At 40.1% G+C, this 14,257-nt stretch overlaps 1 protein-coding gene across 1 annotated transcript in view; it reads right to left on the bottom strand.

Moving 5' to 3' along the window:
• Positions 1 to 2,955: 2,955 nt before the first annotated feature.
• Rock2 (Rho associated coiled-coil containing protein kinase 2) overlaps positions 2,956 to 14,257 on the bottom strand; it is a 103,962-nt gene continuing 92,660 nt past the window's right edge. The window contains 6 exon segments of the mRNA XM_059248192.1: positions 2,956 to 4,021; positions 9,490 to 9,703; positions 9,789 to 10,050; positions 11,340 to 11,418; positions 11,944 to 12,032; positions 12,608 to 12,678. Of these exon segments, the coding sequence (XP_059104175.1) occupies positions 4,018 to 4,021; positions 9,490 to 9,703; positions 9,789 to 10,050; positions 11,340 to 11,418; positions 11,944 to 12,032; positions 12,608 to 12,678 (719 nt within the window). The 3' untranslated portion in view covers positions 2,956 to 4,017.

The raw sequence follows: 14,257 nt of genomic DNA, 5'->3' as shown, positions 1-14,257 counted from the left end.
AATGATGTTTACTGGAAAATGTTTAGTTTCCTACGTAAAATAAACTGTCGTTTGCTGAACTCCACTGAGTCTTAACTGTCATGGATTTTCAGTTATGTAAGTACAGCTCCTTAGCAAGCTAGCTAATCTTGTCAGGATTGCCCTGGACCCAGAGGAGAGAAATGCTCCATCTAAACATAACCCATTCTATGGTTATTTTAACCAGTGCCAGAAAACAAAACCCAAGTTCATCTTTCCTCACATACACTGACAACCAGACCATTAGTTTAATATAAGTTATGCTCTTTTTCCCAACAAGTGTTTTAGATATATTCCATCAGGACTTTTATTTTACCACTGCTGAGAGCGCTTCTTTGAGATAGAAAACTTCCCCTTTTGAAGCCCAAGCTGGCCTCAAACTCTTCTGCCTCCACCTCTTCAGCCAGTTCTACCAGCATGCCTCACCACAACCGGCCATTCCCCCTTCTGCAGGGAACATCTGGGTTACTGCCGCCACCACACATGCACTACCCAATTTAAAACAACAGTCCCTGAAAGGCAGACACAGTCTCTACTTTACAGACGAATGTATTCAGAGAATCCCCAACCCAAGACCAGAGGATGGCCACTGCTTACCAGGAAAGCACCTTCTAGAAGATGCCCATCACACTGTTTTTCAGACAGAAAGGCACTCTATGTCCTCTACCCTGCCCACCCGGAACCAGATGTGGAAGTCTGCAAGCCCCGAGTGACTTGGAGGCAGACTCCAGAACCTAAGGCACAGGGTCTCTCTGTGATGACGTCACCCCACCGTCTACCCGCACCCTTTAGGGAGACGGGTTAAGAAGCCGCAGCACTGCACAACTGCTTCACAGGAAAAGATGCTGACATCTTAGGTTCTTTTATTTATTTTTCTTAAACAAAAAGCAGGCATAAAAATACAATTACATTACTACAAAGATGCAACAAAATAAAAAATCAATCAAGAGGGTATGATTTCTTTTGTTCAGGGGGACAGCTGATCCAGGATGACTCTCTAAATCATGCAGTTTATAACTTATTACAGTTCCAAACAAAAGTCACCACAAGGGAGGGAACAAGGCGAGGCCCCAGGGCACAACCCTCAGCACTGTCACACAGTGCTGTCAAAGTGCTTTAACGTGGCTGTGGCACCTCCACAGCCAGGGGAGCTGAAGCCACCTTCAGGCAGGACAGGAGAATCAGTAGCAGTCAAAGGGCCTGAGAAGCTCGGAAGCTACTTGCTCTACTTGGGGTTTCAGCATGCTGCTCAAAGCGTCTCTGTAAGGTTAATTAGTGTCTGGGTTTCTCTACGTCACCCTGGGAACCCTAACAGACTGACGGCAGCAGCATGGACATGAGCACTGTAGATCTACACAGGAGCTGATGCAAAGCCTCCTCTAGGGTCCACGGCCTCTCAAAGGCCAGGCCAGAAACACCAGCCTTTCTTGGGGATTACTAGCTCACTTATCTTTTAGCTAGCTAGGGCATGTGAAACTTTCAACTCAACTTTTTTAAAATCTTGCTTTTCTAAAAGCAAGACTTAAAAGTTAATTTTACATTAATTTTTATCAGAATACCGGAACTTAGTTTTTCTTTTACTTCTGTCTTTTTTTATTTCCACAAAGCAAAAGTATCCAACTAAGGAAACCCAGCATTCCTTTCTCTTAGGTCCCAATTGGAGGTATTTATGGCTCTGGGACAAACTGAATAAAGGAAGCAACATTTGCTCTGATAATCATTTCTCTGAAGGTTGGGGGCGAGAAAAAGTGAAACTGGCGCAGATCAGGTTGCTCTTGTGACGACTGCTGGGTGGGAAGAGTGACGGCAGGTGTGTGCATCACGTACAAGCAGATGACAGGAGAAGCAAATACTGCCCTAAGGTCACAGTTTTCTGCTCGAAATTCTGTTAGTTGGACAAATGACCTTATAAATCCCTGTTAAACCGTATGTGAAGAAGCTCCATGAGAGATTTTTCACCCCTCAGAATGTTTTATTCCCCTGAATCCTTCACATTAGTTGCCTCGTACAGTTGCAACACACCATGATTCTCCAAACTCTAATACATATATACACGCACAGCATCCAAAATTTAAACTTTTGCCTTTTTTACTCAAATACTTCAATTATTCATGTGTAAACTTGACATTATTTCACCTTAATAAAATTTATTAAAAATATATATATATATATACTCTCCAATTCAGAATAGGATAGAACCTCCCATTAGTGTAACAAAATCTTTATATAAAATATTAATTCAGTCTCCTTTTAAACAACTCTAATGAATGGAAATAGTTCTTCTATATAAATTTTATATATTTTCATTTTTAAATCTGAAGGAAGGAAGGAGGGAGGGAAGGAAGGAAGCAAGCTGTGTTCTGAAGCAGAGCTACAGAGCACAGCTGCTTCCAGGGGAATGGCATGCACATCTAGTCTTAACAGACGGAATGAAAGATGCAGCCAGGCCATGTGAAGGTCATAGGATTGGGACTTAGTATACCAGTAGGCCAAAGGCCACTATTTCCACAATAGAATCTCTAATGAGGATCAAACTTTGTACAACATCTCTACACTGACCCCAGAGGGAAGCAATGAAAAACGTCTCCTGGCTTCACTGCAATACTAGGCAAACACTTCAGCATCATATTAAACTTTGCATATGTACAGAGCCTGATGCTGCCCACTGCTGCACTGTTCCACTGTGGGGTGGAACACACTTACCCAGGCCGAAGCATGACAGGACAGGTCCCGCCCATTCTCTAACCTCGGCAGCATTTACCAATGAGAATCAAAGTAAGCGCTTTTGAGGCTGCCTCTTCCCAGATATCAAAGCTGATATACCACCATACAGTTGTTTGTTTCAGGATCACATTTAAATATTAAAATATATCTACAGTACGTTAGTTTTCTTTATATTTGAGACAATTTTTGAATCTTGAATGAAAAATGTGAAAAATTGCCTTTATCATAAATAAAAACACACCTAGGGTAACCAGCAAGTTCAAAGCAAAGGAAGTATTTTGTAGTTACAGACCAGCTGACGTCTGTAAAAAGGGCTGAAAAACTAACAGATGTCCATCACACACACTGGCTTCAATACAATCATTACTGTTCTATGGCCCAATACATTACAGCCGTCCTACAGCAGACAGGCTATCACTGACCCACGCTGCAGGTCAAGAGCGCACTACTTTCCCACAAAGCAAGCTGCATCCTAAGAGCTGGTAAACACTTGCTCTTTCTCTTCTTAAATACAGAAAAGGGTTGAGATTTGGGGGGGGGGGGAGAGAAAATTAAATTAAGGCATTCAAAATGGGTAAAGTTGTCTACCACAAGCATTAGGAACTGGAGTAATTAACTGCAAACTTCTTGTTACAGTTCCTGTTTACACAAACATGCATCTCCTGTCAGGTACATGAATGAAGGATATAAGCGCCAACACATGGCTTCATACAAGTGCATAGTTGCAACTGAAGTAATGATATCTGATTCATGTGTATAAAAATAAAACGGTAAGTTAAAAATACCTTCTTGCAGTATTACAGTACACTGTGTTCTTATGTGTGGTGTGTGTGTATATATATGAGGCTCAACTCCTATGTACAGACATACATGGATACAACAGCATGGTCACTTTTAAAGATGTAGTCAGCATCACTGCAGTGGAATCCACTCCCCGTTCTTCTGGCTAATGTGCAGGTAGAAACCCTCTGTTGAAACCCAAATGTGATCTCTTTAAACTCTTCTCAGTCCTTCTGGTCAATGTAGTGTGACCGCCAAGGGCTCTAGGAAGAAAGTCTTGAAGAGTCGCACGACACCTTTACTCACCGATCACCGCTGTCCAACTTGTTTCAAAGCAGCCCAGAAAAATTCTCCATGATTTAAAATTACTTCAGGGGAAAGGAAACGTGTGTGTATGTGTATCAGTCTCTCAGTAGAATACAGCTTTTTAGTTACGTTTTGAAACATCCTATTTCAGTCTTGTGGCTGAAGAATAACTGCTTTCACAGAAGGCAGTTAGCTAGAAAGGAAGGAGAATAATGTTAGTTGATACAGTCAAGTAAGAGACTGTTATATTCCCTGAAAAAGCATTTTACTTACTTTTATCATTAAACTACATTTCCTCTGTATTTCTAACACTCAGTTCATGCATTAACATACTCAATTGTATTACTTTTCTTAGTTTTAGGTACATGCAATTACATTCTTTCTAAATACAACAATGGACTTTCTAAGTCCCAGACTGGCCAAAAACATTAAATGCAGTTAATCAGCTATATTAGGGTTAAATGAAGTGCTAAAGCAGCGGTTCTCAACCTGTGGGTAATGACCCCTTTGGCAAACCTCTATCTCCAAAAATATTTACATTACTATTCATAACAGTAGCAAAACTACAGTTATGAAGTAGCCAGGAAAAGAACTTTATGGTTGGGGTCATGAGGAACTATATTAAGGGCTGCATCATGAGAAGGTTGAGAACCACTGGACTACAGGGTCTTTCTTGTTTGAGCACTGATCTACTAGTTGCCTTATGTAGCCAAAAGAGCAGGATTTGTGGCCAGACTTTACGTAGCCATAGGACCTCAAGCCACGTTTTTCATATCTATAAAATAGGAATAAAAGACTAGACTCTAGCCACTAGACTATAGCTCAAGGGCCTGGGTTCCATCCTCCCTTACCATAAAACAAGACAAAGACACTAAAAGAGGAATAAACACGTTGTAGCAAAAAATATATATATATATATATATATATATAAAGACAGTCACAGCTTGTATAGAGGTCACGGTGTCACATGATACAAGTGCACGATGTCACAACATGCTCAGTTGATACAGATTACTTAAGTGTCTACTCTACATGAAGATTTAAAGTTATGAGGCTTAACTTTCATTCAATCTTGTTATTAAGCAAACCATTCTATATTCTTTTCTGTCCTCTGAGGCAGGGTCTCACTACCCAGTCTGCACTGGTATGGACCTCACAAGCCTTGTCTCAGCCTGTTGAGTGGGAACCGCAGCCTTGTATGTTGCAATGAAAAGGTCTCATGTAGCCTAGACTAGCCTCAAATTCACTATAGAGCTGGAAGATGACCTTGAACTCTCCATTTCTCTACGCCCCCCACCTCTCAAGTCCTAGGATTACAAGTATGCCACAAAGCCTGGCTTTACATTTCTTAGAAGCACAGAATTGTTCACAGCATGTCACTCATATTCTTTCTAGCAAGGGTAGCATTAAATTCTTGCAAAATTTCACTGCATCACAGAAACAAATCAGAAAGATACTTCACTGAACTTAATAGATTTATAAAGTTTTTATGGCTTTAATTCTTGCAAGTTAGAAAGAAGGAAGAACAAAGAATAGAGGGAGAAAGAAATCCATGCTATGTTCACAAACTAGTCTGAGACTGAAAACGCTTAAGTTTTAATTCTCTGTATACAGCTTCTCTGGAATGAATCAAAAGTACCAGAGTTTTTTCCTTTTCTTACTTCTACATGTTTAATTTCTAAGATAAAATATTTTAATTTCAACAACACTTAAAATTGACAGCCAATAAAGAATCTGAACATAGCATTTTACTTTTACATTTGCCACGGAAATTCTAGTTAGAAGTATTTCTGAAAACTACTCTTTAAACACATCCTATGGAGAGTTCAAAACTAGGTCCAAAAAAGAGAAAAGAAAGTCCAAGTGCAAACCACATGCACTACATGGAAGAACTAAAAACTCATTCATTTTTTGATTTACCCATTTATTTCTTCAGAAATCAAAAACATCGTCATCATCATCACCATCAACATCATCAAATGACCAATCCCAGTCTTTAAATGCCAAATCAAGCAATCTGTAACAGGAGGTTGGCAAGTTTATATGCTCTGTTCTTTATAAGACTGCAGAACGTAGAGAGAGCACTATGGCTAGAAGGTGCCGAGTGCTGTTACCCTTGATCCCAGCACTTGAGAGGCAGAGGCCGGTGGATCTCTGTGAGTTCGAGGCCAGCTTAGTCTATAGAGTGAGTTCCAGGGCAGCCAGGGCAACACAGGGAAACCCTGTCTCGGGTGGGGATAGAGTAGGGGTTCCCTTCAGGAGCAGCAACAGAAGCACCCAGTGAAGTTTCTCGGGTATGTGCAGGTGTGACCACGCTGGCTGGACACAATGCAGAAGGGCTCTCTGGGGAACCCAAGACAGATGCTATCTGGGCTAAGAACATAATTTGCTCCTCACATTCATTCCTACTGTCCAGATAAAGATTTAGCTACCCTGATTTTCAGTTTGAGAAGTACAAAAAGAACTACATTATCAGTTTACAATTGTTTGTTGTTGTTGTTGTTAATAAATAACACCATAAAAGATACACTTTGAAGGAAGCAAAAAGAGGAACCCAGATTTCTCAGGGTTTTTTTTTTTTTTTTTAGCATGAGATTCTTTTTTAAAAAATTTATTTATTATTCTTTTTATACACATTGGTGTTTTGCTTGCATGTATGTCTGTGTGAGGGTGTCAGATCTTGAAATTACAGACAGTTGTTGGCTGGCTTGTGGGTGCTGGGAATTGAACTCAGGACCTCTGAAGAGCAGCTAGTGTTTAGTGCTCTTAACCACTGAGCCATCTCTCCAGCCCCGAATAATTATTTATTTTGTTTTTGTTTTTCAGACAAAGTCTTACATAGCTTAGGCTGACCTCAAACTTACTGTCACAGACCAGGGTGAGCCTTGAACTCCGGATCCTCTTGCCTCTGCTTCACAAGTCCTAGGATTATGGGCACTCACCACTATACCCAGTTTACTTGGTACTCATGCTTGCACAAGTGCTCTTACCCACTGGGCCATTTCCCTAGTCCCCCAGTGTGGCAAACTTCTATTTAAAACTATAGACACTAGGTTATTAATGCAAATATTCAAGACTTCCCTGCCCTTAAAATGTCTCCCTCATTCTCTTCCACTCAGTCACCTAATTTTAGTTATTTCAACTTAAAAAAATCTTTCTGAATTCAGTTTTTTCTTCTCCACATTTTTTACTGTCAGTACTCAGTTTATACGTTGGTAAGTCATTGAGAAACTGGTATCAAAGTTCTTTACAACATCTACCTATTCTTCTTAGTTGGCTTCAGGCTTCCTCTCCAGCACCACACTGCCACTGTCTACTAGCTGTCACTCTGCCTCTCCCGGTCTCAGCACAGCATAACACTACACATGCAAAGTGCACCTTTAATTTAACTTCAATGAAACTCAGTAAGGCCAAGCCTTTGTTTGTATGTTTTATAAAGACAGAGTCTCACTATGTAGCCCTCGAACTTAAGAGATCTGCCTGCCTTTGCCTCCCAAGTGCTGGAATTAAAAATGTGTGCCTCCTGACCAAGAAAACTCTAAAAGCAGCATTTCCAAACCCATCTTTAAACTGTCAATTTCTGCTTACAGCTAAGAGTGCAGATTCTGAAACTAGATTATTTGTGTTTACCTGGTCCTCTGTGCACTTAGGAGGCAGAAACAAGCAGATCTCTCTCTGGATCTGACCCCTAGATTTACTTGTTAGAAATCGAGCCCCAGGTGGCAATGTTGAAGACCCTCAGGAGATAATTTCAGTCATTTCAGAGATAAGTGAGTTCCTTGGGGGTAGTTCTGTATACAAGCAAGCTTTCTTGGGCAAGCTTTCTGTGTCTTAGCACAGAAAGCCTTCTGCCAAGGTATGGTGCAAGAAGCCTTCACTGGATGCTAGTGCCATGCTGTTTAGATGTCCTAGCCTCAAAAGGGCCAGGTGGTGGTGGTGGTGGTGCATGCCTTTAATGCCAGAACTTGGGAGGCAGAGGCAGGTAGATCTCTGTGAGTTCGAGGCCAGCCTGGTCTACAGAGTGAGTTCCGGGACAGTGAAGGCTGTAACACAGAGAAATCCTGTCTCAATTGAAAAAAAAAAAAAAAGCTCCAAACACATAGATGTCCTAGCTTCCAGAACCATGAACTAAATAAACCCATACTTTTTAGTGATACCTAATCTGAGATACAGACTATGAACCACAGAAGACAGAGATCAAGTATTGAAACAGCATTTATGCATCAACAGTTGTACAATATTGATAATAGAAACTTAATTTTCAGACAATTTGCACAAGGCACACACAAAATGGCCTTCGGTGTTGGTCTCTCAATTAAGACTTTTTAAAAGATTCATTTTTTATTTTTAATTGTGTGTGTGTGTGTGTGTATGTATTTTGTACATGTGAGTGTAGTTGTGCAAGTCCAGAAGAGGGTGTTGGATACCCTGGGCTTAAGGTTACATGCAGTTGTAAGCCATCTGAAGCAGGTGCTATGGACTGACTTCATCCTCTCCAAGAGGAGTAGTAGTAGTTGGTTTCAATGCTGAGCAACCTCTCCACCCTCCTTCGGAGACGTTTTTAATTGTTGTTACCTAACCTCTCCTAACTCTGTGTCTGTATTCATATTCCTAATTCCAACCTGCTCAGTACATACCTTTTGAGAGCCTTTAGCTTAATTATTATCATGTAGTCACTATTTTACATTAATTTTACTCTATTTCTTTTGTTTTGAGACAAGATCTCACTATATAGCTCTGGCTGTCCTGAAACTCACTATATAGATTAGGCTGGCCTCAAGCTCACAGAGATCCGCCTGCCTCTGCCTCCCCAGTGCTGGAATTAAAGGCATGTACCACCACACCCGGCTACTTTTATCATATTTTGCACACATAAAATATCCAACTACTTTGGTACTAAAACACCAAGTCTACCTTTGTCATTTTAAATTATTTCCTGAAGATATTACTTCCAGAAAGTTTCATATGACAAGTTTATTGTCTGATAACATAGGCAAAGCATATTATCACTCATATACTAAAGGTCCTGGCCTATCCATCAGCTAACCAAACCTTCACATTCAATGACAAACAATGTTTATAAGTGTCTAGCACCTACTAAGCCAAGAAATGGCTCTTCTGAATCCAAATACATAATGAAATGATGTCACTGAAGCCAAATGACACGGCTTCAGCATTTCTCTCTACCAAGATCACGCCTGACACTTCAATTTCAAGCAACGCTCACGTCACTCAGCATGTTCACCTCAAGCTGAACTGTACTGCTCTTTCAATCACAAACATTGTTTTGCACTTATTGATGTAAATGAAAACTGAAGTTGCTTTCAGTTCTGCCTCTCAGATCACCTAACTAAAAGAAGTTTGCAACATGTGTTTGCACTTGACATGTGAACATCTGTGTGTAATCTTAATGCCACTATCTTTCAAATCACTAATTAGTCCATGTGCTTATTAAAGATGAAAATAGTATGACTATATACAAAAGTAATAAAATAATAAGACTTGCATACTGTAAGTTCAAAATATTTGGTTTCCAATGACTCATTAAAATATCAAGCAAAGGAAAATCATAATTATCCAAGTTTTTAGTCTGAATATAAAGCAACTTAAGAAAGCAGCTTCAGTTTTTTTTTTGTTTGTTTACCATATTTTATTTATTACCTTGGTTTGTTTGGAGCAAGCTGTCTACTGGGCCGCCGGATGGACTGGTTTTGTTGTATTTTCATTGAGGTCCTAGGAGATGATCGGGCAAAAGGGTCCGGAGCCGGAGGCTTCTTAGGTATCTTTTTCACCAACCTACTAACCCATTTCTGCTGTTCTTCTGTTGAATTTGCTAATAACAATAGATTCTTTGCCGATGATATATCATAATAAACTACAAAAAGAATGATTTGAAATGAATTAATATGCTTAAAATGCCCAAGCCCAAGTAACAGCACAGCGATCACTTCTATACTCACCTTTGCAAGGTGCTATGATCTCTTCCTTCTTGTCCATGTGATCTTTATGACACTTAATGTGGCACCGACGACACTCTAGAGCAGGAGGAGGTTTAAACATGTGCCACAATGGCTTCATACAGGCCTCACAGTTAGTTGGGAAGTGATAAAGAGTAGGAATAAACTCATGTCCTTTGTGGCAAATATAATTAGATTTTTCTCCCACAGGCTCCACCGGAAATTCTGGTTCCTTCTTACTTTCTCCTTCATTGGCATACAGAATCTATAAACACCAAGAGGACAGGAGTGAATGCTGCACACTTTTTAAGGATTTATTTTATGAATATTTTGCCTACATGTATGTATGTGCACTGCATGCATGCCTGGTACTTTCAGAGGTCAGAAAATGGCATCAAATCCTCTAGAACTGGAATACAGATGGTTGTGAGCACCACGTGGGTGCTGGGAACTAAACCCAGGTCTTGTTCTTAACTTTTGACTCATTTCTCCAAGTCCTGCATTATGCTATTTTTACATAGAAACACTTCTGGTAAATTACTCTTGCTTCACACTAAAAAGAACTGATCTGTTTAAACAGGACCTCCTTATTTTTGCTTTAGTATCTTACTTTGCTATAGCAAAACTAAGAGAACAGACCAACAAAAGGCAGATTTATACTTCATTAGGTGGGTTTTTTCCTTTCCTCTCCTGGGAGGGACGTTTAGGGCTAAGAAGTACAGTTCAGTGGAAGCTCAAAGCTCTGCGTTCAGTCTCCAGTGTCCCTCCTACCCAAACAACGGAAGTCCAATATGACACCTACAGTAATTGCTTACATTTCTCAATAATAAGAAAGTGGGTGAACCATATGCACATTTTAATTTTGAAAGATATTTGGAGAGTTGAGGGATAAAAGAAAAGAAGATATGCAAATAAATGTCCAAATAAAACAGCATAAGCCCTCAGGGGAAAAAAAACCCAACAACTCCCCTACAGTGGATCAGGCACAATGGTTTTTATAGAGAGCTTTAACACTTTTTAAAAAGGTGAGTGTGTGTGTGTGCGCACACGCCCACATCAGAGGGGGGCAGTGGGTCCCATGGAGCTGGGGTAACAGGTGTCTGTGAGCTGTCTGCTGTGAATGCTGTCCTCTGATGGAGCTGTAAGAGTTCTGAACCACCAAGCCATCTCTCCAGTCATCCCTTATGGTTTAAAAGCTTTTCAAATGGAAGCAGTAAAAGTAATGCTTGCCTTCATTTTAAATAAAAATGTCTAAGTGCTACAGCTTTCAACTTGATAGTGACTTTGTAAGTTCACGCTCTAAAAGACAAGCACCACCACCAACTTGTCTTTCGATAGGGCCAACAAAGCCCAGCAGCATAGCAGCCATCAACAAACACAACCCCAGGGCGGAGCTGCTCTAAACAGAACCAGCACACTGTAAGAGCCAACTGTCTCCACCGCAGCAGAGACACAAGGCGAGCGTGAAGCAGTCCTAGGCCAGGGAAGAAAGGGATCTAAAACATCATGTCACAAAAAGAACCTCTAAGGGTGGAAAACAAACATTATGTTTACCTGGAATATCCTTGGAATTTCTTTAGCATCTGCTCTGTATACATCTGTCTGGGTAACAGGTCGGACATGAAACAGCTTGCTATAGAAGATTTTTAAATAAAAGAATACATAAAATATTACCCCAGGGTTAAATTACATTGGTCATCTTATACCAGGAGTTAAAAATCAGCTATTTTATTGGCTCATGTTAGAAGCTCATAGACTAGCTTGGTTTTTGTTGGTGGTGGTTTGTTTTCGTTTTATTAAGACATGGTCAGTCTCCCCATGGCTGTCCTGAACTCACTACTGTAGACCAGGCTGCCCTCAGAGATCCTCCTGCCTCTGCCCTTCAGGTGCCAGGAGTAAATGTGTGCCCCTAGTTGACGAGTTTGTTTTATTGTTTCAACAATTTTTAAGATAGAGAAATTCCCAAGTTAAACTTTCTTCAGAAAATAGTGTATTAAGGAGCCATGAAATACAGATGTCTTCCACAGCACACACTGCCAATTTTCATTTCTAGGAAGGAAATCGGAGGAAGTTGTTACACTGTGGAGAGTGCTGCACTGTAGTTGTTGTGAGGGACAAGTCCTATTGCTCTCCTCAGACTTTAACGTCAGACACTTACTCTATATCGAGAACCATGTAAGGGTTAGACTGCTCTTTATCTTGTTCGCTGTCGTAGAAGAGGATCTTCTTACTGCTCACAATCACGTACTGTTAAAAATAGGAAAGGAAGAAACTGATCAAATTACTATGCACTGAATTTTCTTTTATAAGAAATTCTGTATTTATGATAGTCATATGCTATGAAAGTAAATAAAAAGCAGTAATGCAGCATTAGGGATGTTTTCCATAAGGTAACAACAGATCTCCCCATAGATGTTTATTTTTCTGTTTGTAGATATTTTAACTAAGTAAATGAGGGGAAGAAACAAATGAAACTGAAAGCAGATCTATTTTAGACTTTGGATCTACACACAGAATAAACGTGCATCACCATGATCAAAATCAACAGCCATGGTAACACAAGTGTCAAGGGTCTTCTGTTACATCTGGAGCACACAAACACAGGACACAAACACACCGGAGGAACAGGCCTCTACTAATGACCTCAGAACTCGTTTTAGTAAGGACCAGAGAGTAAAAGTCTTCCACACAGATAACAAGTCATATCAGTCCACCCAGAAAGCATAAGCAGGTTTTATGTGTCCACACGTGCAGGCTTGCCCACCCTACAACTCCAGAATGAAAATGGCTACAGTTAAACCACATTCAAAAGCACTTATTACCTTTTTAACCCATCCAAACTTTTTAGTGTTGTTCCGCACAGGCAACGACAACCATCCTTCCAATCTTGATTCTGTAAGTAATCATAATATATGCACATAAATAAAATGATTCTCCCCCGACCATAGAGAATTTAATGTGGAAGTCACAAACCAATCAAATCTGCCCTTTAGAATTTAGACCATCCAGTACCTGGGCTACTATAATAATACATAATCAGTAGAAGCACATTCCACAATGCAAAATAAAAATCAAGTTCACATCACATCAGAAATAAATACTCCAAATTATAATACCCCATTGATTAAATTCATGCACTGGCAAAATTCAGGAGAAAGCCACACCAGAGCCCCTGAGCTCTTTCCACGGCACGTCTACATCAAGCCTTCTTTCTTCCTGTGGAGAGTGAGCTGACTAGAGGTGTGATGTGCACTGCTGAGTAGAAAGCACTTTAGATGAGTATGCGCTCAGAAAACAGAGACTTTGAGAACGGCTATTCTGTGTACAATAAGATCAAACCTGTCTACCATGCAACAATATAATCAGGATTTCTAGGCTCTAAAATATTAAAATCAATGAAACAATCAACAAAACAAAGTATCTTAAGCCCTTGGACTCTTCTTATAAATTTGCTCAGATTGTTCAAATGAAATTAGCAAGGGGGATGGTATTCTAAGGGAATATTCCAATAATACAAGTTGTGACAGATTTTAACTATTACGCACCAACTGTACTAGATGCTTCACATAAGTTCTCTATCTCCTCACTACTCCACATAACAGAACTCTATCCCTCATGTAGATAAGGAGACTGAAGTCTAGAGAAATCAGTGAGAACTTCTGTGAGTTTAAAAGATGCTCCTGGATTCTTCATTTCATTTCACCTGTGAGGCTTTTCAGGTAAGACCAAGGCCAGATTGTTTCATGCGCTCTTTTAAGGCTTAGCACACTATGAACATGTATGTATTCGGTGCAAACCTGAACACAGTCTCTGAAACAGATCTCGTGATTTTGTTCTTTTCTGTACTGTCACTCTTGATACAGAACTACAGAAAAGTCTGAAAACAGATGAAGCCATGCACTTTCAAGGATATAGAACACACTCTTTTGTTTCCAGAAAGTTGGCAAAAACGATCTAGCAAACACAATCACAAACTATTTGAAAAATGCCTTAAAATCGAGTTACAGTTCATGCAGCAATTCATTTCTTACTGCATCTACACAGCATGTTGGAGTGAGTGGATGTTAGTTAATGTTATAGAAAGTTTTTTTCAAAAGGTAAAATTAGCTGGGAAAACTCCAAAGTCAAAGATTTTCAGGATGTCACCTGCACCATTAGGGTCCGACGAAAGGGGTAAGTAAGGCAAAGAATCGTCTTCAGAATCAGAGTCAAGAAGCCTGTGAGAACTGGAGGGCTTAGTGGCAATATTGAGAGAAGTAGAGGAGCGCTGGTAGGTGAAGGACATGGACTCCAGAGTGTGTGACTGGGTGATATGGACTAAAGGCCGGCCCACAAGTCAGGAGCAGGGCGGAGTGGAAAGAGAAAAAGGAAAGCTTCAAAGACAGACAGCCACTATATAACCTAAGAGTTCAACACCTAAACATTTAGAACTTATGTGTCTGTTTTTAATGAAACAAGTCCAAAATGTCATG

The sequence above is a fragment of the Peromyscus eremicus genome, chromosome 22 (genome assembly GCF_949786415.1).
Source record: "Peromyscus eremicus chromosome 22, PerEre_H2_v1, whole genome shotgun sequence".
Classification (NCBI taxonomy): domain Eukaryota; kingdom Metazoa; phylum Chordata; class Mammalia; order Rodentia; family Cricetidae; genus Peromyscus; species Peromyscus eremicus.
Note: the sequence above shows the minus strand (reverse complement) of the source record. Positions and strands in the feature narration are given on the sequence as shown.